The sequence below is a fragment of the Centropristis striata genome, chromosome 3 (assembly GCF_030273125.1).
Source record: "Centropristis striata isolate RG_2023a ecotype Rhode Island chromosome 3, C.striata_1.0, whole genome shotgun sequence".
Classification (NCBI taxonomy): Eukaryota; Metazoa; Chordata; class Actinopteri; order Perciformes; family Serranidae; genus Centropristis; species Centropristis striata.
The window spans coordinates 22230677-22253554 of NC_081519.1; the positions used below are offsets into that span (position 1 = coordinate 22230677).

General features: G+C 42.0%; 2 protein-coding genes across 3 annotated transcripts in view; one reads left to right on the forward strand and one right to left on the reverse strand.

Moving 5' to 3' along the window:
* LOC131965171 (E3 ubiquitin-protein ligase RNF123) overlaps positions 1–22878 on the forward strand; it is a 116621-nt gene that overhangs the window by 65937 nt on the left and 27806 nt on the right. For both annotated transcript variants that reach the window (XM_059328479.1, XM_059328480.1), the window contains exon 37: positions 17964–18196. In XM_059328479.1, coding sequence (XP_059184462.1) covers positions 17964–18196 — 233 coding nt within the window. The remainder of the gene's footprint in view (positions 1–17963; positions 18197–22878) is intronic.
* amigo3 (adhesion molecule with Ig-like domain 3) lies at positions 8143–12484 on the reverse strand. The gene has a single exon (XM_059328482.1). It carries the CDS (start codon positions 11612–11614, stop codon positions 10019–10021), a length of 1596 nt encoding a protein of 531 aa, XP_059184465.1. The 5' UTR covers positions 11615–12484; the 3' UTR covers positions 8143–10018.

Genomic DNA, 22878 nt, shown 5'->3' on the forward strand with positions numbered 1-22878 from the left:
TATTGTCCATTAGCGGCTGAGAGACATCAGCAGCCACGGGCAGATTAGATTGAGAGCAAGGCTAATTAGCTTAGCAGCTCTGGAGCCTGAGAGGCCCGGCTCAGGGGACGGTGAGAGCTTTTACTGCTCAGAGAGCTCAGCTGCTCAGTACGCTGTCACGACCCGCTGCCTGCAGGGAGATGCTCAGAGACGCTCAGAGTTCATGTTCGATAAGAGTCACTTCACATATTAATAACCTCCTCACCCTGACTCTCTATTCCACTGGTCAAGTTTACAACCTGACAGCCTCTCCTGTCCTCACCTTTAAAAGACACAAAATCACCCCAAAAAAGACACAAAATCGCCAAAATTAGATACAAATCGCCCTAAAAGACACAAATTGCAAAAAAAAAAGAAAAAAAATCACCAAAAAAGTAAAACACTCAAAAAGACAAAAAAATTACCCAAAAAAGACATAAATCACATAAAAGACACAAAATCCCCCAAAAGAGACACAAAATCACAAAAAAGACAGAAAATTAGCCAAAAAAGAAACAAATCACAAAAAAGGACACAAAATCACCCCAAAAAAGACACAAAATTGCCAAAGAAGACACAAAATTACAATCAAAAGACACAAAATCGGCAAAAAGACACAAAATTACCCAATAAAAGACACGTCACAAAAAGACACAAAATCGCAAAAAAACACAGAATCGCCAAAAAACAAACAAAATCACAAAAAAAAGAAACGAAATTGCCAAAAAAGACACAAAATTGTCAAATAAACATTAAATCACCCAAAAAAGACACAAAATTACCCAATAACAGACACTAATCACAAAACAGACACAAAATTGCCAAGAAACACAAAAATGCCAAAAAAGATACAAAATCACCAAAAAGACACAAAATCAATGAAAAAGAACCAAAATCACCAAACAACAAAAACGAAATTGCCAAAAACGACACAAAATTGACAAAAAAACCCACAAAATCACCCAAAAACACAAAATTTTACCCCCCCAAAAAAACACAAATCGCAAAAAAAGATATAGACACAAAATCGGCAACACAAAATCACTCAAATTGGACACAAAATCGCCCAAAAAGACACAAAATCACCCCAAAAAAGAAAAAAATTACCAAAAAAGACTAGCCTGGGTATACCCATACTGCCTTGCGTGCTCTGATTTCATTTCGAACTGCATCACAGTCTGGCAACTAAGGCTGTTTCTTAGCCCTGTTTTAGGGATCTAATCACAGAACGGGGAGGGACGGCAAGACGATGACGCGTACTACTCAACAGATGGAAGCTTGTAGTTTTGTAGTTTTCTAATGGATCCAAGATTGCTGCAGTAGACGCGAAACTCTCTTTCGATCTAGCTGACGGCGTTTTAAATAGTTTAGAGCGAAAGTTGATTTTAAAAGGAGAACAAGGTTTGACTTTACACTCCTATTTCACCACCAAGCCTGTTTTAGCCTTGCTTCCCACAGGATTTGGCAAAAGCCTAATCTACCAACTAGCCCCGCTACCGCTCGCTGCCGTAAGGCCGGTGATCTCGCTACGAGCCAGGGGACATCAGAGCTGCCGAGAGACCTGCAGCAGCTTGTCTATTGCCCATAAAATCAGTGGATCTCTCTGCTCTGTGTAAACAGCCTGTCCTGTCCCCTCCTCTCTGCTCTGTGAGAACAACCTCTCCTGTCCTCTCCTCTCTGCTCTGTGTAAAAGTTTTGGTCACTTTTTATAACTAATGCTGCGTTCAAGGACCGTCTGAAACTCTGACTATAACGTCTGTTTTTACAGTTTATTTTTTCTTGTACTTTTGGTGATTTTTGATACTTGGACGTACTTCTTGTTTTGTCTCCATCAGTCTTCCAATCATGCTCTCTGTTTCTAATTGTTAGTTTGTTGATCGATGCCCTCTTACCCAGCATGCAGTGCAGTCTGTCTCTGCCAGGAACCTGGTCTCCGGTTCCTCTGGACTGAAACCAGAAAAGCTCTCAGAGCTGCAGAGATCTCAGTCAGAGCTGAGAACCCCAACACTCACAGATACTGATTCAATCAAACTCTTTAACTCTCTGAGCTTCTGCAGGACTACAACCAGTGTGCTGTGTGTGTGTGTGTGTGTGTGTGTGTGTGTGTGAGTGTGAGAGAGAGAAATGTCTGGTGGTCATTTGCATTATTTATGACTTCTAAATTTGATTTGCAAATATTATACATTTGTAGTGATTCCTTCAGAAGCTGTAATGTGCATCGGTCCACACACACACACACACACACACACACACGCACAGACATGTCTTCTCTTTTAGTGTTTTATTGAACTTCACGGTGCAGATGAACAGACTCTGTAACAACACGTGATTATAGTAAATATTATCAGAACATAAAGTCTTTAAATTCAAACAGTTTGTTGATTAATGTTTCTCTGCAGATTCATCAGGATAAAACATTAAAACTTAGTTCATGCTTTTACTTTATATTAGGTAAAATTATTAGACTATAGATTATTAAACATGCAGTTTAAATTTTGTTTTCAGTCGAACAGATGAAGAGACTGCAGCTGTTTCACACTGTGTGTGTGTGTGTGTGTGTGTGTGTGTGTGTGTGTGTGTGTGTGTGAGAGAGAGAGACATGTTCAGGCAGATTCTCTCGGGGGAATTGGTTAAAAATATTTCTGATAAAAAGCTGAAATGCTTCTCAGCAGCTGTTCCAGTATTTATATTTTATGAACTTTACTTTTCTGCTGCTCTAAACATAAAACATGATCAGTTTAAAGTGATTATTATAAATTAAAGCTCATAACAGGTTATTAAGAAGTTAAAGTCCATTAGTAATAATGATCCAAAATCTGTTTTCAGCTAATATAATATAATATAATATAATATAACAATGATGATGATAATAATAATAATAATAATAAAGATGATGATGATGATAATAATAGTAATGGTAATAATAATAATAATAATAATAATAATAATAACGTCATCTCTCTTGTGACGATTGCTCAACTTTTCCACATGAAGAAAAAAAAGACTCAAGCTGTTAAACAAGGAGCGACTTCACACAGTGTGTGTGTGTGTTTGTCTCATAGTGTGTGTGTGTGTGTGTGTGTGTGTGTGTTTGTTGGCGTGTGATGGTGTGAAAGCACATTTCCGTTCTTCCCGGTGGTCTTCTGTTACTGTGGTAACAGCTGAGCAATTTGGATGGAGGAGAGGAGGTCCTGAGAACAGAGAAAGGAGAGGAGGAGTAGAGGAGAAGGGAGAGAGGCGAGAGAGGAGGAGGAGCAGGAGGAGGTGTGAGGGTCTCAGGGTTGGAGCAGAGAGTAGAGGTGGGAAGTGTAAATCTGAGGAGAGATCAGAGGAGGAGTCAGAGAGGAAACAGAGGAGAAGGAGAGACAGCACGAGTTAGAACGTTTTCCTGCAGCTGCTGATTATTTACTCGCTCAGTTTAAAACGTCACAAAAACCATCAGATGACTTCAATAACTAAAGCTGTCGACCTGATGGTTGTTTCTGCTGTGCCAACTGTAGTTGCAGTTTCTTCCCAAAATGTTGAGTGTTTCTAAGTCTCTGAAGAAAAATACAGAAAGCTGGTGTGATCAATCAAAGCCTTTAGTTGGTTTGTGCAGTCCTTCAGCGTTCTCTCCCGACAAAAGAAACTGTTTTTACAGAAATTCAGTCTCACACGATCAAAGGGCCGGAGGAAGTTACTAGTGAAGTTGTGACTTAATGTAATTAACATACAGGAACCAGGTATTACAGAACAGTGAGAGAAACTTCAAAGAAACAAAAAAAGGTGGATTGGGAATACAGCCAGTCAGATACTATCATGCAAATCCACATTATAACCCCCTGTAGAGAAGTTGTCTGCTCATGTGTCTCTGAGACAGGACTACTGTGCTGTAAATGTTTAATGCTTTACATCATCATCAAGAATACAATATTATTTAATACAATATTATTATCAGTCTGAAGCTGAATAAAGAGATTTATCTGTGATTTTCTGTGAATATTATGATCTAAAGGAGCTGAAATAACTCCAACATAATGCTGAATTGATGCTTTGTCAAGTCTGAAAAACAAGAACACTGGTGTTAAAACGATGGTTTTCTGAATGGAGTCTGGTGCAGCAGAGCTCTCTGGGCCTGGTGGAGCTCTGGACTCTGCTGAGGGACATTTTGTATTTGTTATTGATATATCGGTTGACTTAAATAGTTTTTAACACCTAGTTTTACTATTCTGCTGCTTTAAAAAGCCAGTTTTCTGAATGGACTCTGGTCCTTCAGAGCAGTGCAGGAGAGTCTCATGCTGACACAGAGAGGTGGATCTGATCTGAAAGTGATGCATTATAAGCACTTTAACGTCTGAGTGTTAGTGCTCAGCAGCTGGTGCACGCTGCAGACTGCACGTCACCGTGGAGCAGACGTTGATGAGCGTCTGGCAGCAGAACTTGGCTCTGCAGAGCCGAGATGCACAGATGGAGCCAGAAAACCAGCTAACATGCAAAAATAAATGAACAGTGATCACATCCAGTCCGGTTAACAGGACCTGATCAAATTCATTTGTTTGGGAAGTGACATTTATCTGATTTGCTGCTGTGTTATTCTAACTCTATGAGATATACATCTTTCAACAGACTGAAGGAGCACAAACAGAGATAAATCTGGAGTCAGAGAGACAGAACAAAGATGTGGTTTTATTTACTCTGACTCCATGAATAAATGATGTGATATGTTTTAGTGGAGAGGAAGCATCAGATGGGGACTCCTTCTTAATGGATGCTGGAGAGTTTGTTATCAAGCCGTCAGATCAAACATTGTTCCTGTATGTGCCCACTCAGTCTGTTACACTTTAAATCAGTGAGAAACAAACACAAACTGGCCTGAGATATAAAAGTAACAACTTAAACACCCAAAGATTCCTATATATAATATATAAATATGTATATAAACACACAGTCTGCAGATCAGGACGAGACTGAAGTTCAGTCGGATCAAACACCTGAAACACCAGGTGAGGGACTTCACTTTTTTAGCTTGTTAACCTGTTACCATTCAAAAACTTTTTTGGTGGTTGTGGGCAGTGGATGTAAAGGGGGAGATAGCAGGTCAACAGTAAAGGCCACATAGAAGTGGTGACATCATCTGAAAGCTCTGAACCTGAAGATTTATTTGAGATGCAGTTTAGCACTGTGTGTCAAGTTGTTCTGGTCAAAAATATCTAAATTAAAATTACTTAATGAATTAATTTATTGAAACCTATTATGGTGAATAAAGGGTCATAACAGTAGGGTACACTTTCAAAAGTAAAAGTTGGTTTTTAGATTATTTCTTTGGGCAGTTTTTGCTTTATTGGAAGTGATAGATAGAAAGGGGGAGACAGAGGGGAGGACATGCGGCTAAGGGACCTAAGGCCGGATTCGAACCCGGGTCTGCCGCAGGAAGGATTCAGCCTTAATGGTATGTGATCTACCAAGGTGAGCCACTGGGACGCCCCCTAAAAAGTAAAAGTTAAAGAGTTGATGGTTTCTCTGGAGTTGGTTTCTCTGAGCGTTGAAACATCTGCTGCAGAGATGATGATTATCACAGTTATATTCTGTCTGACTGTTATAATTATGTGTTTGATGGTTTCTAATGAGTCTAATTTAAAGTTTGACAGTTGACAGACTTTAGCCGCAGAAACAAAAAGAGTTTAAATGTCTGTTTTACAAGCTTCCTGTGACTGTTAACGTGCTGGGAGCGCAAGGGAACACCCCCTCAATATTTAATGTCTCTCTGCCTCCGTCTCTCATAAAAGCTTCCAGAGAACATCGTCTTTAACCTGAGAAGGAATCAGCTGACTGACCTCAGGAATCACAGAGAGGTGTTTGAATGCTCCGTCAGCAGGTTTTCTGCTGTTTCTGTCACTTTTCATGATGACACATCTCAGGACTGAATGTGGAGATGAAAGTCCAATATGTCCTCTCTCTCTCTCCAACAGTATCTACAGGTGCATCCGAATATATAAGAATATGATGAGAAGTCCATTTCCAGTAGTTCAAGTCAATCAAGTATTGAGTCATATAGATGGACATACTTTTCAGAGGCCAACATTTCCATATTAAACATACTTTTTAAAATTGGTCTTGTGTAATATTCAAATTTTTTGAGACACTGAATTTTAGGTCTTCATTAAATGTAAGCCATAATCATTATAATTAGAAGAAATAAAACAAGTTAAGAGGTGAAATGTTTCATTCTGTGTGTAATGGATCTATATCAAGTGTTATTTCACCTTTTTTAAATGAATTACTGACATAAATTTTCTATGATATTCTAATTTATTGAGATGCACCGATGATACGATAAACCGATGCAACCGGATATTCGGTTTAACAAGTGAGAGATATAGCTGCATCGGTAACAGCCTCCTCAATCGATACAAATTAGCCATGAATTCCCAGGTTAATTGGTCGAGAAACGGTTCTCGTGCAACTCCATGGGTCTCTCCCAAGTCTCTTATTTTGCATCCCCACTTCCCTCGCATCATTCACTTGCGTTTTAGTCCCAACCATCGGGAATGCATGGAGAGACGCAGGGAAGCGAAGTGAGGAGAGAGAAGACGTTTTAAGAGACTTGAGGCGTCTTTCCCTCCGAAGCATCACGTGAAGCGACGTCTGTTTCTAATGACGGCGGCAGCGGATCACAGCTGGATCAGCTGTCAGTCACAGTAACAGCTGTAGACATGCGCTAATAATATTAATAATAGTTTTGTCTGTTTAACAAACACCTGCACATGAATAACAAGCTGCATTGTGTATTTATACTGTGAACTGTCGCTTGTTTCGAGCCGCCGCATATATCAACAGCCGATCATTCTTACGCTGTGATTGGAGAGATACGATCGTTTGATAAATCCCACGTGAACTCTGTCGTAAGACGAAATATACACTCAGATCTGCCCTCGATTCTACATGATAAATGAGGGCCAATGTCTGTTTTTACAGTTTCTTTGAGGATTTTTGGTGATTTAAAAAAAAAGAAAACAACCTTCAGATGTTCAGTTCTTGAACATAGACTGTCCTCTGTGTTTAAAGAGATCAGATCTTGATTTGGTTCTTCGTCTTTGTGCTGAGTGTGCAGGTTGTAACCAGGTGATTTATGGCTGCAGAGCATCGTTTGTGATGATATCGTGTTGATTTGAATAATTGCACGAAGGAAACCAACGGCGAGATAAATGATCCGTGTGTGTGTGTGTGTGTGTGTGTGTGTGTGTGTGTGTGTGTGTGTGTGTGTGTGTGTGACACACTCAGCTGAAATCTGATCACATCATGTGTTCAGTCTCAGACTCTGAGTGAATCTTCCGACTGTAAGATCTGTGTTTGAAAGGGTGTTAATGTGAAAGTGTTTCTGTGAGTTGTGTGTTTTGTTGTGTGTGTGTTTGTTGTTCTCGGGTCATATTAACAGTGTGTTTGAGATAAAAAAGCTGCTGAAACGTCTGTTTTTCTTTCCTCCTTCAGACTCTACTGCTGCAGCTAATAAACACATTTCCATCAGTCTCACAGCCCATTACACACACACACACAGCCTCACTCTCAGGCTCAGTGTGAGCTCTGGTGGAGATTACTAGTCTGTAAAATATCCTGTTTTGTTTTCATCATGTGGCACTTTGCTTTTCTAAAGGTCCATGTTATATTTGTTTTGGATATCTATATGCACACACACACACACACACACACACACACACTAACATGCATGTGCACACACACACACACACACACACACTCACAAACAAACACATACACACACACACACAAACACACACACACACACACACACTAACATGCATGAAGACACACACACACACACTAACATGCATGTGCACATACACACACACACACACGTTAATTATTGTAAAGCTGCAGGTCTCTGACCTCATCGTGACAATATTGAATTCGTGATAAATAATATATTGATGTGCTCACACACACACACACACACACATACACACACACGGCAGTTTAGATTAATGATCGTGTCAGGATGAAATGTAAGTTTCTGCTCTGTGTGCTTGGTTGTTTGGATAAATTAACTTCCATATATTCTGATTCTGTGTTCAGAGAAACATTTTGACTCCATTAAAACACAAGAAATATTTAACGTCAGAGTCACTGCTGTTAGTCTCAATATTGATTATTAGCATCCCCATGCTTTAATACACAGAATACATACAGAATGAACACAGGAAGTTATTTTAATGTGAATATCTGATGTTTATGCTTCCTGCTGAGGGAATGATTCTCTTTATCGAAGGGTTAATGACATCTGGATTCCCCATATTTCTAATCAGTTTCTATCAGTTTAAAATAATATTAATATCCATCATTAAGCATATTATCATTATTATTTGTCAAAATATTGGAACAATAATTGCACATTACAATTTCTGCAAAACTTAAATTAAACTTTTTTCTGATTTCTGTCATTCTAACTTTGTTATTCTGCACAAAGAGACACTTTAACATGAACTTGTCTCTAATTAGCAGTGCTTCCTATCAGTATAAAGTTACAGGATCATCACAATAAATTAGAATATGATGAAAAGTCCATCTCCAGTAGTTGAAGTCAAATAGACCCAACCAAGTATTGAGTCATATAGATGTTTACAGGTGCATCTGAACACATTAGAATATAATGAAAAGTCAATTTACTGTAGTTCAAGTTAACCAAGTATTGAGTCATATAGATGGACATCCTTTTCATAGACCAACATTTCCATATTAAACATACTTTTAAAAATCTTTTGTTGGTCTTTTGTAATATTCACATTTTTTGAGACACTGAATTTTAGGTCTTCATTAAATGTAAGCCATAATCATTATAATTAGAAGAAATAAAATAAATTAAGAAATGAAATGTTTTATTCTCTGTGAAATGGATCTATATAAAGTGTTGTTTCACCTTTTTGAACTGAATTACTGACATAAATTAACTTTTTATAATATTCTAATTTATTTAGATGCACCTGTAATATCAGTCATAATCTGAAGAATTTACTTTAGACTTGACTTTAACCCAGATACAAGAATCATTCATTGGAGATGTTTTTTCTTTCTTTCTGCAGAATCTGTCAGTCAGCAGAAACTGAATCATAATTTTTCTAGTTAATTTCCTCAGATTCTGTTGTGCTTATTCAGTCAAAATCAATGAGACTGAGTGTGAACACATGCTGCACACACAGACATAGAGTCAGATAGAGTTTATTACTACAGACAGGTGCAGACAGGGGAGCAGCAGGAGGAGGAGAGGCAGTGAATACAGTGAAGACAGTAAAAACAGATATCGTCCCGTCAGTTTGTTCTCCAGCAGTTCATTTCCACATTTATTGTCTCTGACAGAGAGAATTAAAAAAGGGGAACAATAAAAAGTTTTTCACCTGCAGCATAAATTATTTCAGCTTTCATTTTTTTATTTCCCTTTTGTTCTGACGGATGATGACAGTAATCAGGTTCCAGGAGAGAGAAGGGAGAAGGAGGAGTAGTTCAGACCTTATCCTTTAAAACTGTTTCTATTTTTACTTCTCTATCTCGTCTACTCTACAACACATAGAGCGACACTACGCAGGTTTGACTTGAATCAACAAAAGGAGGAAAGGCTAAACAGCTCTAGAAAAAGATGCGTCCTGTCTACGTCTCTGTGGGAGACAAAAGGCATCTGCAGCAAATGTTAGTTAAAGGGACAAGCCGTGCTTAAAGGGACGCAGCAGTCCATGCTCAGACTGAGGCAGCACTCAGTCCGTCGGTTTGGTTTGTGTTTGTTTCCTGTCAGTCCGTCTGAGCGTCACAGTGCAGTGGTTCAGGGTTCGGTGGGGGCCGGCAGGTGCAAGGTGTTCAGGGTTTGGTGAGGGTTGGGCAGGTGGACTGTGTTCGGGGCAGGTGGACGGTGTTCAGGGTTCGTCAGGTGGACGGTGTTCAGGTTTCAGTGGGGGCGGGGTAGGTGGACAGTGTTCAGGGTTTGCTCAAGTGATGCAGGTGTGTGGGGGGGAGGGGGGGATCAGGGAGTGATGTGTCTCTCTGTGTCTGAGAACATGGACGTGACAGAGTCTGTCTCCCCTGCCCTCGGCTGTTTGGAGTGCTGCTCTAGCAGTAACCCTGGCCCCAGGTGTCCCCCCGGCCCCGCCCTCAGCCTGCCGTTCTGCTGCTCTCTGATTGGCTCCAGAAAGACCACATGCTTGTTGGTACTGACCTTGCGGCCCGGGCCCTCGGTGGATGCTGGTGGGGTCGGGGTGAGGATGGAGGACTGGGCGCTGCCTGCCCCGGCGGCCTCGCTGCCCTGGCTCGGGGCAGCGGTGGCAGGGGGCGGGGCCCTCAGGCAGGGTGGGCAGCGGCAGGGCGTCAGGTACAGGTACATGAGGACCAAGACCAGGCTCACCACGCAGCCCAGCAGGGTGGTGAACCCGGTGTTGAAGGGCTCGTGCTGCTCGCCCTCGCCCTGCAGCACCACGGTCACATTGACCTCCTGCGTCTCGTTGCGCTGCCGCCGCTGGTCCAGAGACATGCACCAGTAGATCCCCGAGTCCTCCACGCGGGCTGCCACGATCTCCAGGCTGCCGTTGGTGAACATCTTTAGCGACCCGTTGTTTCCCGGCGGCGCCACATACTCTTGGTTGGGCGAAACCCAGAGGAAGGTGACGTGCTGCCCGATCAGCGTGGTCACACAGTGCAGCAGCACCGGCGCTCCCACCTTCACTGCCACGCTGCTGTTCTGCTCCTTGGGACTTGCGCCGGTCAGGTTGCACTTCTCAAAGAAGCGGCTGTGCTGGAAGAAGCGCACTGTGCCTCTCTGGATTCCATAGACCAGACAGGTGTGCTCCTGCTGGAAGTCTATGACGGAGGAGAAGTTCTTCTGCTCCCAGTGCCGGAACAGGCCATACATGGAGCACTCGCACACCAGAGAGTTGTTGTGCAGGTAGAGTCCACTCTGCATCCGCATGGGCAGGTTGGATATGTCCTCCAGGGGCAGTTTGGGCAGACGGTTGGAGGACAGGTCCAGCATGGACAGGTGAGGGTGGCTGTGCTCTTGGATGGAAAAGAAGGGGAAGTCCGTGAGGCGGTTGTGACTGAGGTAGGCCTTGCGGAGGCTGGCCAACCCGACCAGAGCCGTGCTCTCCACCTGGACGATCCGGTTGTTGAACAGCAGCAGCTCCTCCAGTCCGGACAGCCGCAGAAAGTAATGCTGCTCCAGGACGTGCAGCTGATTGGACGACAGGTCCAGGTGGCGCAGCAGAGTCCCGGAGGCGTTTCGAAACGCGTCCTGGTGAATCTTTGTCAGCTGGTTGTGCGCCAGCCGTAAAGTCTCTAGTCGATAAAGTCCTCGGAAGCTGTCGGCCTCCAGCTGCAGGATCTGGTTGTGGCTGAGGTCCAGAGTGACGGCCGAGGCCGGCATGTCTCCTGGGACACGGTCCAGACCGGCGGCGGTGCAGCTGAGGATGTCCGAGGCGCAGACGCAGCCGCCGGCCTGCGAGGAGCCGTGAGACAGGCAGAGGGTGGTGAGTGCCGGGCTCAGCTGGAGACACACCAGCAGCACAACAACACAGGGTGATGAAACCACACCCTGCAGGAAACCTGCGCTCCTAGCAGCACGCAGCATGATGCCAGCAGATCTCTGTGTTCTCTTCGTCAGTTTCTCCACACTTTGTAAATGTTTCACATCCTCCCTGCTGTGAGATTCATCTTATTTTCATTTTAATATCAGAAGACTGTTGACAGACGAACACATGAGACTCTGTAAACTTCATCCTGTGCTGTCCCGCTGTAGGCTGATCTGTGACTAAACTCTCTCAGTCTCTTATCGCTACCAAGTCACATCTAAGACACAAACCTTATTTGCATTTAAGCCACAGGGCACAAACAGGCTGTCACTGTGATGCACGCTTGCTGGCTGGCTTCCCCTCGCTCCGGCCTGATCGTTTATTTTGTGAAAGCCAATAAATGTTGAATGAGCTGATTGCATCCACCTGCCAGCGCGGCAGCCATCTGGAGCGGCAAGCACAGGGAGAAAGGAAGGTCCAGCTCCAGGTGCACCGCTGTCAACAAACCAATCCTTCTGCTTTGTAGTTTGGAACAAAAGCAGCTGTGTGAGCTTATAGATGAAGTGAATATATGATGGATGCAGAGACAAGTCTTTAAAAGTCATCCAGGAGTTTATGTGGAGTTGTAATCCGCTCAGTCATCACTTTTTTTGTTTCAGGCAGAGGAAGCGATCATGCTGTCTCTCAGCTTAGTCCCAACAACAACAAACAATTTGTGGACGTGAAACTCGTCTTCAAACAGAGACGAGCGGAGTCTCACGTGATCTCAATCTCGTCTCACTTGTATTCACGTCTCTCTGTGTTCATGCCAAGTCGCTTCTTTTGTGAATCACGGTCGCAGCTGTCGGCCGCCCCGAGCCGCCCCGAGCCGCAGATCATATCTTCAAACAGGTCAGCATCCTGTCCACAGCAACACCGAGAGGTTCACACACACACACACACACACACACACACACACACACACACACACACACACACACACACACACAAAGCGCTCGGCTGTCCTCCGGCTGATCCACACAGCCGTCCTCCTCCTTCTTCTTGTGTTCAGCAGTGATGAGAGGAGAGAATCTGTGCAGCTTCCTCTTCTTCTAAAAAGTAACAGACAGACAGAAAAGGAGAAGTTCTTCCTCTCTAGATGTGTGTGTGTTTATCTGCGTGTCCAGATGTGTGTGTGCAGGTCGAGCTGCTTCCTGTCGTCTCTCCGCTCGGCAGTGAGTGTGTCTGCCTCCTCTGCTGCCTCCAGCTCCTCCTCTTCCTCTCCAACACTCCGCTCTATTCCTCCCTCTCTCTCTCAGCATCACCCGCCCATCTCAGACCCTCCTCCTCCTCCTCCTCCTCCTCCTCCTCCTCCTCCTCCTCCTCCTCCTCCTCATGTGTTCACTGCTTTCTGTCTATTTCTGTTTCTGTTTCAGGCTCTCACGCTCGCTCTCCGTTGTTTTCATGTCTCTCTCTCTCTGTCTCTCGCTCTCTCTCCCTCTCTCTCTCTCAGTTTGAGAGATTCTGGAGGAGAGAGAGAGAGAGAGAGATTGTACGATGATTTTCACAGGTGAAATTACCATTTCAATAATAATAAGGATTTAAGAGTTCTTTACATAGCATACATTGCTAAATTAAATAGACAGTATCAACACTCCAAAAAAGCATTTATTCAAAAAAGATAGCCCAAGCTAAACAAATGAGACAATATCTAATCCAGAGTGTGGGGGAGAGAGAGAGAAGGAGAGAGAGGGAGACAGAGAGGGAGACAGAGTCAGGGAGAGGGGGATTGATTTAAATGTAAAAAAAAGATGTTGTTTTTGTTGTTGTTTATTGTGACAAACACATATCTTGTTTATTTCTAATATTTCTATATTCAGAAGTTGGAACATTTGAACTTGTAAATCCAAAATGAACCAGATTGTTTTTAAATATTTTCAGAGACTAGGAGACAGGGACTGGAAGACAGAGTCAGAGACAGAGACTAGGAGACAGAGTCAGAGACAGAGACTAGGAGACAGAGTCAGTGACCAGGAGACAGAGTCAGAGAATAGGAGACATTAATATCAGAGAATAGGAGACGGAGTCAGGGACTAGGAGACAGAGTCAGGGACTAGGAGACAGAGTCAGAGCCTAGGAGACAGAGTCAGAGAATAGGAGACAGAGTCAGAGAATAGGAGACAGAGTCAGAGACTAGGAGACAGAGTCAGGGACTAGGAGACAGAGTCAGAGCCTAGGAGACAGAGTCAGAGACTAGGAGACAGAGTCAGAGACTAGGAGACGGAGTCAGAGAATAGGAGACGGATTTGATAGTTTTGATCGGTCAGATGAGGGTTAATTTTCTGTTGTCATATAAATATTTATGAGTCCGTCCACTCTCACAGGCGGTCGTCCATCATGTGGAGAGACGGACAGATCGTCTTTTGTCTTCTGTCAAACGTCTCCTGCTGTTAGTTCAAGTGTCCGTCTTCTTGTCGATGTTCCTTCATGTCTGAGTGATTTCTGTGAGTGTGAGGATAATGAGCCATGTCAATCTGAACACTTTGGCCTTTTGTTGCTTTATAATTAAAGACCGAACACAATGGACTCGTGTTGACTTGAAACACAGTCTGTGACATTTCCAGCTCGCCGGCCGTGACTCACTCCGCTCGTCTTTTCAGTGATCTCCATCTCGCTGAGCGCTCCTCCTCTTTCTGTGGTTTGGTGTGGAGGACCGAGGACAGGAAGAGTAGGGACGCGTACAGACAGGATGAAGGAGAAGAGTCTCTCTGTGTGAAGTGTCGTGGCTGCTCTGATGAAAAGGTCAGAGTAGATTTTCCTGCAGAATGTCAGCGTGTTTCCCCGTCGGTCGCTCTGCAGCCTCCTGTGACCGACACAGATGACCTTCAACACACACCGATCACAGGTTCTGCTTTCCTTTAATACCAACACAGATAAAAAATGTAAAAGACACATAATGTGTTACTACATTGGAAATTGTTTTGGCCCCAAAATAGGAGAAATTCAGGACTGATTTTAACTGACATGCCCACTTTATATTGATAACCCACGAGTCTCCTCTTTACTGACATGGCCACTTTATGCTGATAACCCACGAGTCTCCCCTTTACTGACATGCCCACTTTATGTTGATAACCCACAAGTGTCTTTACTAAGATGCCCACTTTATGCTGATAACTCACGAGTCTCCTCTTTACTGACACTTTATGCCGATAACAGTCAGTGTTTCTCCTGCAGTAAATGTGTTGTTTTGTCTTCTTGCATGTGAATATTTGTGCTTACAGGGTCCCTAAACAGTCACCTGCATACATCGGGTATGTCTGAAAGATGACTGTAACGTGAGACCTTCTGTTGTGTGAACTGCAGAGAAACCTTGTGGTTTTTGCCTTAAACTGCATGTTATCAGCATAAAGTGGGCATGTCGCTAATGGGGAGAGTCGTTGGTACCCATAGAGCTCATTTCATTCAGTAGCTGGAGGTCAGAGTTAAGATTTGAAAATTGCAATGTCCTGACTAAAATAGTCTAACTTTGACGTGTTATTTCACCCCTTCCCGACAAGATATCATGACTCGGTTGGTACTGATGGATTCATCAGATCTCCTGTAGCCTTAAAACCTAAAATTTCCAGGATCTCCCCAGTTCTCCTCCCCAGTTGAACAGTGTCGAGCCAAGCCCCGCTTCCCCTTTCTAAGCCATTTAACAGTTTGCCAGAACTTCTTTTAGTCCAACCAAAAGTCTTTCTCCAGTCTCTAAACTCTGGTACCTGTCTGCTGGGTCAGGAGAACCCTGGACCAGCCAAGGCCTCCTTCTTCAGCTAGATGGCCTCCTTTTTCAGCTCGATTGCCTCCACATAAAATAAATCAACATACTTCACTGTGCCAACTAAGGGAATAGGAAATTATTAGAGTTATCATGATTCTCCAAAAACACATTTCAATTATACCTTAAGGCCACAATTCGATTCAATATTGATTTAAGCAATTTTTTTTGTTCAGTTGTACTGTAGCTTGCTGTGATGGGTTTGTTTTAGGAAGTGAGTATTTTTAATTGTGGTTTCACCACAACCACAGCCCCCATCACCTGCCTTCTCTTTGGAGACTTTGAATATGCCCCAGCCTTCCCCGGGACGCATGAGAACTTGTTCCATAGGTCGAGAATTAAAGTCCTCAGCTGGATGTTCACAGTTCACCCTCCATGCTGTTTGTTTGAGGAGAATCCTTTGGACAGCAGTCCTTTAACAGAACACCTCTCCGGTTCAGATCAGGCAGAATGGCGCCCCCTCCAGGTTTCCTCCAGGCTCCTCCATCGTTGGCCATCTACTGCCTAGAAAAGGTCACCTACTCTGAGTCGCTGTTCACTTAATTTGCACAAACACCTGTTTTTTTTTCCAAGTGAGGTGCTACATCTCCTTCTGGCCGATTCGTTTCCGGTCATTGACTCGCTCTCAGTCTGGGACCATTTTGCCTGGAAGCCCGGCACAGTGACGAGGTGACGATTCTTAGACGGGTCAGAACGCTGACGGGGAGTGTGAAGTGACATTCTGTCAAGGAAAAATATAAAGTAAAGGGTCAGAAACATAAACAGACACCAATGAACAAGAGTCCAGAGAGAGACACAGTACATTATACTGTACTCTCTCTCTCTCTCTCTCTCTCTCTCTCTCTCTCTCTCTCTCTCTCTCTCTCTCTCTCTCTCTCTCTCTCTCTCTCTCTCTCTCTCTCTCTCTCTCTCTCTCTCTCTCTCTATATGTGTATATATATATATATATATATATATACAGGAGAGTACAGTACTACTCTGATAAGAGACAAAAGGCAGAGAGAGGATGAGTGAGTGGGAGTCAGGTCTTGTGGAAAGCCCTGCGATAAAATATTGATGCAGAGAGAGAGGAGACTGAAGGTTGTCTCGATGAAATAGAGTGACAGTTCCAGATAAAGATAGAAGAGAAGAAGAACAGACAGATGAAGATAGAAGAGAAGAAGAAGTTGTTTTGGGAGAGCGAGTGTCTCTGTGATTCTGTGATTTCTTTTTTTTTTCTGCTTCTAAGAGAATAGAACCAGAAGTGAAAGTTGTTTTCTGCGTTTTGTTGCTGATAAACTGATCCAGTTCAGTTTGGTGGCTGAAATGTTTTTAGTAATTTTCCCTTTTTTGTTGTAATTTCTGAAGGTTTTCTTTCCTCTTAATTTTCTGCGATGGTGCTCAAAAGATTGTTTGTGTTAAAACACAGAGATGTTCCCTGTGTTATAATGTGGTTTGGAGCGATTTTCATTTTCTCTAAACCTGCACAGCAAAATAACTCTGACACGGTCTCCTTCTGAACAAGATAAATCCTCTGAAGAAGAAATAATGATCAGATATGAGCTCAACTGTCATCATGTTACAAAGTAAACTCTAGTCTTTACCCTAAATGTTCTCATAAACTAGCATCACATTTTACATTACCTAACCCTAACCCTAACCCTAAACCTAAAATTGCTAAGCTACGCAAAAACCAAGTAATTTGCTCCTAGTGGCAAAAAATGCCCCATTGAAAAAGTAATTTTGGATCCCACATTTATCTTGACATAAATTAATGCATTCCTTTATGTTAAGATTTCATTTTGGACAGCTGGCTTTCAATTTTGAATTTTTATATTTGTCCACCGAGTGGCGCTACTTTTTCCCATTCAAACCATGCAGCAAAATTTCACACTTTTTACTGTTTTCTGCAAGAGTGCCTTGCTGCTGAAATAACGAGTGTGTGTCGATATTGATGGTGGATAATGATGTTTATGTGTGTGTGTTTATATATATGTGTGTGTGTGCGTGTGCGTGTGTGTGTGTGTGTGTATCTTTACTCTCTGAATAAGCTGCTGGATCAGCGGTAAAGTACCATAACTGCACAAATAGAAGTGCATCAGAATTTAACGATTGCTCAATTATATATATATATATATATATATATATATATATATATACAGTCATGGAGAAAAATATTAGATCACCCTTGTTTTCTTCAATTTCTTGTTCATTTTAATGCCTGGTACAACAAAAGGTTCATTTGTATGGCGAATATAATGAAAATAACAAAAATAGCTGATAAGAATTTAATTTAAGGGCTGATATCTAGGCATTTTCCATAGTTTTCTTGATGATAACCATAATCATTATATTGAAAACCATGGAAAATATATATATATAAAAGATATCAGCTCTAAAATTATATTTGTCCAAACAAAGTTTCGATGTTAGTTGTACCAGGCATTAAAATGAATAAGAAATGGAAGAAAACAAGACTGTGTATAATATGCATGTATGTACATATGTTTATGTATATCATACTGTGATTCATGTTTTTGTGTTATTGTTGCAACTGACCTGCGGACATGTTTCTTCTCCTGGTGTTTCTGTTTCATCCTCTAACAGTCCGTCCTCTTCTTCTCCTGCAGGGTTTCTCGTGCTGCCTCCGTGTTGCTGTCTGATCCGTGTTTTCAGCTGCACTCCATCCAGCACCTATTGGGAGAGGGTGGAGACTCATCCAGCACCGCCACAGCTGCTGCCCCCGTCGCCCCCGCAGCCCGGCCGGTGGTCGGCACTCTGGGTTCGGCCGTGGCGCCCGCGATCCCGTCGGCTACTGGAAACGCCGGATCTACTGACCGCAAACACTTCTCCCTGCACGCATGTGAGTCAGTCTACACCAGGGGTACTCAAAGACAAATCTAAAAGGGCCACAAAGATTTTTTTAATGACTCAAAGGTCCATTTAGTGAGGTCGGTCAGGCCACATTCAACAGAAAATGTCCTTTTCATTCAAAACAACAACTATATGAACTTAAATATAATATAAATATTAATTAATTCATAATGAGAAAAAAACTCCCTTTTTGACTCATCGTAATATCTCACAAACGCCATTAACTGAGCATTATCAGTGGTGTCAGTGGACTCATCCACAGCTAGTGAAATGCACTCTGTATGTTTTATTCCATCACACAGCTGCTTCACTAGATCACCTGTCAGTTAACTAGATCACCTCTCAGTTAACTAGATCACCTCTCAGTTAACTAGATCACCTGTCAGTTAACTAGATCACCTGTCTACTGTCAGGACAAGAATCCTGCTTGCAGCTTGATATGATGATTTCAGTGCATTTATTTTTGTTGTTTTTACCTCTGAATTTTGAGGAAATGTCTCTTCAAAATTCCTATGCTTTGTCTCATAATGCCGTTTCAAATTGGAAATCTTCATCACAGCTATAGTCTCCTTGCATATTAAGCACATGGGTCTTGGTTGGAGGGAGAATGAATGCAAATTTGAATCCATTCTTCTTTGAGTTGCCAATTTTCACTGTCCAACTTTCTTTTAGTAGATAACTTGGAACACCGCTGTACTGACCCAACCAAAACCCATAGTGAAGAAATAACAGTTCAGGGGCCACAAATAGGTGGCCAGCGGGCTGGAGCTGCGGCCACTCAGGGCCTCAGGTGATGTCACTCGAGTCAGTGTTGGTTAAATAGTTTAGGGGGTCAGAAGGTCTGATCTGCTGCAGGATACATTAACTCTACCAGCATATCACTGCTGACAGACCCCTCCAGCTGCATTGTGGCTAATGTAGGCAACAACAATATTTTGTTCTGCTGCATCGATTCAGATCCTTTTTGTCTCAAACAGTCCATCAGGAGTCTCCTGGTGGAATGTTTTCTCAGAGAGGTTTATACAGAAGGAATCACTTTTTTTTGAGTTTCTTGGATCTCTTGTCTGATTAATTCAGCTATGTGGAAATGTTTGAGATTCTTCATATATATATATATATATATATATATATATATATATATACAGTCATGGAGAAAAATATTAGACCACCTTGTTTTCTCCTTGCTTTCTTGTTCATTTTAATGCTTGGTATAACTAACGGTACATTTGTTTGGACAAATATAATGATAACAAAAATTGCTGATAAGAGTTTAATTTAAGAGCTGATATCTAGACATTTTCCATGGTTTTATTCATAATGATTTTGGTTATTATCAAGAAAACCATGGAAAACGTCTAGATATCAGCTCCAACTCCAACGCTGCTCTGCTGGGGAACAGTTTCCCTCAGTCATATTGTGTCTTTTGGTGTTAATTTTGTGTCTTTTTGGTAATTTTGTGTCTTTTTTGGTCATTTTTACATCTATTTTGGTCAATTTGTGTCTATTTCGATTATTTTGTGTCCTTTTTTGGTAATTTTTACATCTATTTTTTGTCATTTTGTGTCTTTTTTGATAATTTTTACATCTATTTTTGGTCATATTGTGTCTTCTTAGTCATTTTTACATCTACAGTCATGGAAACATTCTTGATAATAACCAAAATCATTATAAAGAAAACCATGGAAAATGTCTAGATATCAGCTCTTAAATTAAACTCTTTGTTCTTATCATTATATTTGCCCAAACAAATGTACATGTAGTTGTACCAGGCATTTAAATGAACAAGAAATTGAAGAAAACAAGGTGATCTTGTGATTTTTTTCCATGACTGTAGGATAAAAACAGAAGTGTCTCTTTCTAAACTGACAGTTGGTGTTCGCTGCCCTCCACAAGAGCAAAGGATCCATAAAATGTAAATATTATCTGGATCATAAACACGTATTTGTCATGGCGGCTCCGTCAGCAGCGAGCGGTACGAGGTCACTGTTAACTCTTTGTTCTCTGCATCAAACATCAACAACAAATCAGCTGTTCATGGACTTTCTGCAGGAATACAACTAAAGCAGATTATAATGATGAAGACACACATACACACACACACACACACACACACACACGCAGATCAGCTGACTGATGTTTATGTAGATTCTGTCTGCAGGACTTTCTTTCTGTTGTTTGAGAATAAATAACGAGCATCAGAATATAGGTTCTGTCAGTGTGTGTGTGTCTGTCTGTCTGTCTGTCTGTCTGTTTGTCTGGGGGATGTCACCACAGCATCCTCCTTCATCGCCATGGGAACATAAGCCGTTTCCATGACCACCTTGGTTACATCATGCTGAGGATTTACTGGCTGAGGTCGGGTTCTCCCCTCACTCACTCACTAACACCAGGAAACCTTCCAGAGTGTAGGATAAAGAAAATAAATAATAAAAAATAAATATCTCCTCTCCACATTTCAGAACTTTTTACTGTATTTGTTAGAGCTCAGCCTGTCAGGGTCTCAGGTCCTACAGCGGGTTACACAGAGAGATAAGCTTGCTGTGAGGGTCTGTGAGCAAACTTCACCACCATCCTAGGGGTGTGCGATATCGTATCGTTTACGATTATATCGGTATTTTTTTTTTTTATGAGCAAAAAAAAATGCATATCATGATATTGGCAACATTCCTACTTCTTGACGTAGTGGTGTAAGGATTTTCATTAATTACCTAGACTGTGGTGACTCCAGAGTCTCATGTGCTGCCCTAACGTCACATTTCAAGCTACTAAAAGTATATCTAGACAATTCATAATATAAAGTTATTTTTGCGTTGTGTTGCTCAGCAGAGTGTCTGTCACCCATCAGTCAGTCAGTCAGATCTCCGACCACCACCTCTCCGTCCTCCTCCGAGACATGCACGCGCATTCACACTTACACATGCACTGAATATACCAAGCTGCCCTCCCCACTTCTCCACTTCAAATCAATTCAAGCATGACAAAGAAACGTGCGTTCATGACTGTATCAGTCCTGTCGCCGATCTAAATACTATCAACCTGTCCGGGCCGGCAGAGATCCAAACGGTCCAAACACAATGTTGCATTGTGCCGTTCGTTAGCTGCGAGCTAACATTAGCTAACAATATAAGTTGTGTTAATCACAAAATGTTACTATTACTTCCTGTTGCTAAACAATGCAGCTTTCAAAATACGAGCGCACTATGTTAACAGAATCGACCACAGAATTTACAAGAAGACTGTCAAAATAAGATGCCTTCAATAAAACATAAAATAACCCTTATTCTCCTTTAAAATAATAATTAAAACATGTAATCATTAAGATCAGTGTATATGATGGAATAGTGGCATTAGAATATGTGAGAGGCACCAAATTTGGGCTTTTATGAAAAATAATCCTCCAGGGAAGAATGCCCCTGGACCCCCTAGCCAGCTATTTCTCCACACTGTCTGGCTACTCCATGTCCTAGTGGAAAGCCCTGTTGACTGTGAAAATGTTATTTGAGGTGTTTGCTCACATTTATCAATCATACTTTCTATGTATTTTTCAGTATTTTGTAATAATCGTCAAGAATATTGCAAAAATACCCTGAAATATCGTGATATTCTTTGAGGGCCATATCACCCAGCCCTACTCTCCACATTTCAGTAGCAAACTTTAAACTTTTTATTGTATTTATTAGAGCTGAGCCTGTCGGAGTCTCATGTCCTGCAGAGGGTTAAACAGAAAGACGAGCACGCTGGGAGGGTCTGTGAGCAGACTCCACCATCATCCACACACTGACTGATGCAAATACTGATTAAACTCACAAGCTGAAGCCTGAAAAGACAACGGACAAGCCCTAGAACTCATGTGATGACCGGTCCAGAGCTGCACCAGGGACAGATCAGTTTGTTTACAGTGTGAACAGCAGTCAGGGCGGCCGAGGCCAGCAGAACAAACAAACACCTGAAACCTAATAATCAGTCAATACAACCAGAAGAAAACAGAAGCAGCAGTCACACACACACACACACACACACACACACACACACACACACACACACACTCACACACTCACACACACACACACACACACACACACACACTCTGATTGGTTCCCAGTGCTGCTAGACTGATACTTTTAGTGGAGCGGATCAGCTCATATATGGAAGGTTTTGTGCAATTTTTGACTGCAGCATGAAACTTTTTCCATAGACCATGAAGTTTAATTTCAGACATGGAGGCATTTCAGATTTGACATTCATAAAATTCTGTGTAACAAGTCCAAGTCTCTACCTTTATACCTGAAAAAATACCCATATACTTGTAGGGTACAGAGCCAAATTAAGGCTTTAAACAAAATTTTGTGACAGGACTATGGCTGAGGGAGCAAAAGTATCTTTATTAGAACAAAGATATACATGGTTATAATAAAGAAAAATTTAATTAAAGAAAAATGAGGATGGGGCAAAAAATGGAAAAGCGACCTCTCAAGGTCACCAGAGGTCAAATACAAACTGCCTCTACGTCTAAAATACAACCTTTGGGTATGTAGATTATATACTGAAACTTTCATGCTTTAGTCATAAAATGCACGATTGTTGTGCTTTAAGACGTTATGAGTAGGCCTGGGCCGATAATCAATAAATCAATTAATCGCAAGATAAATTAAATGAACTCAATAATTTTGC

Coding starts and splice junctions, on each gene's coding strand:
- amigo3 (XM_059328482.1), bottom strand. CDS start 11,614: ATGCTGCGTGCTGCTAGGAGCGCAGGTTTCCTGCAGGGTGTGGTTTCA.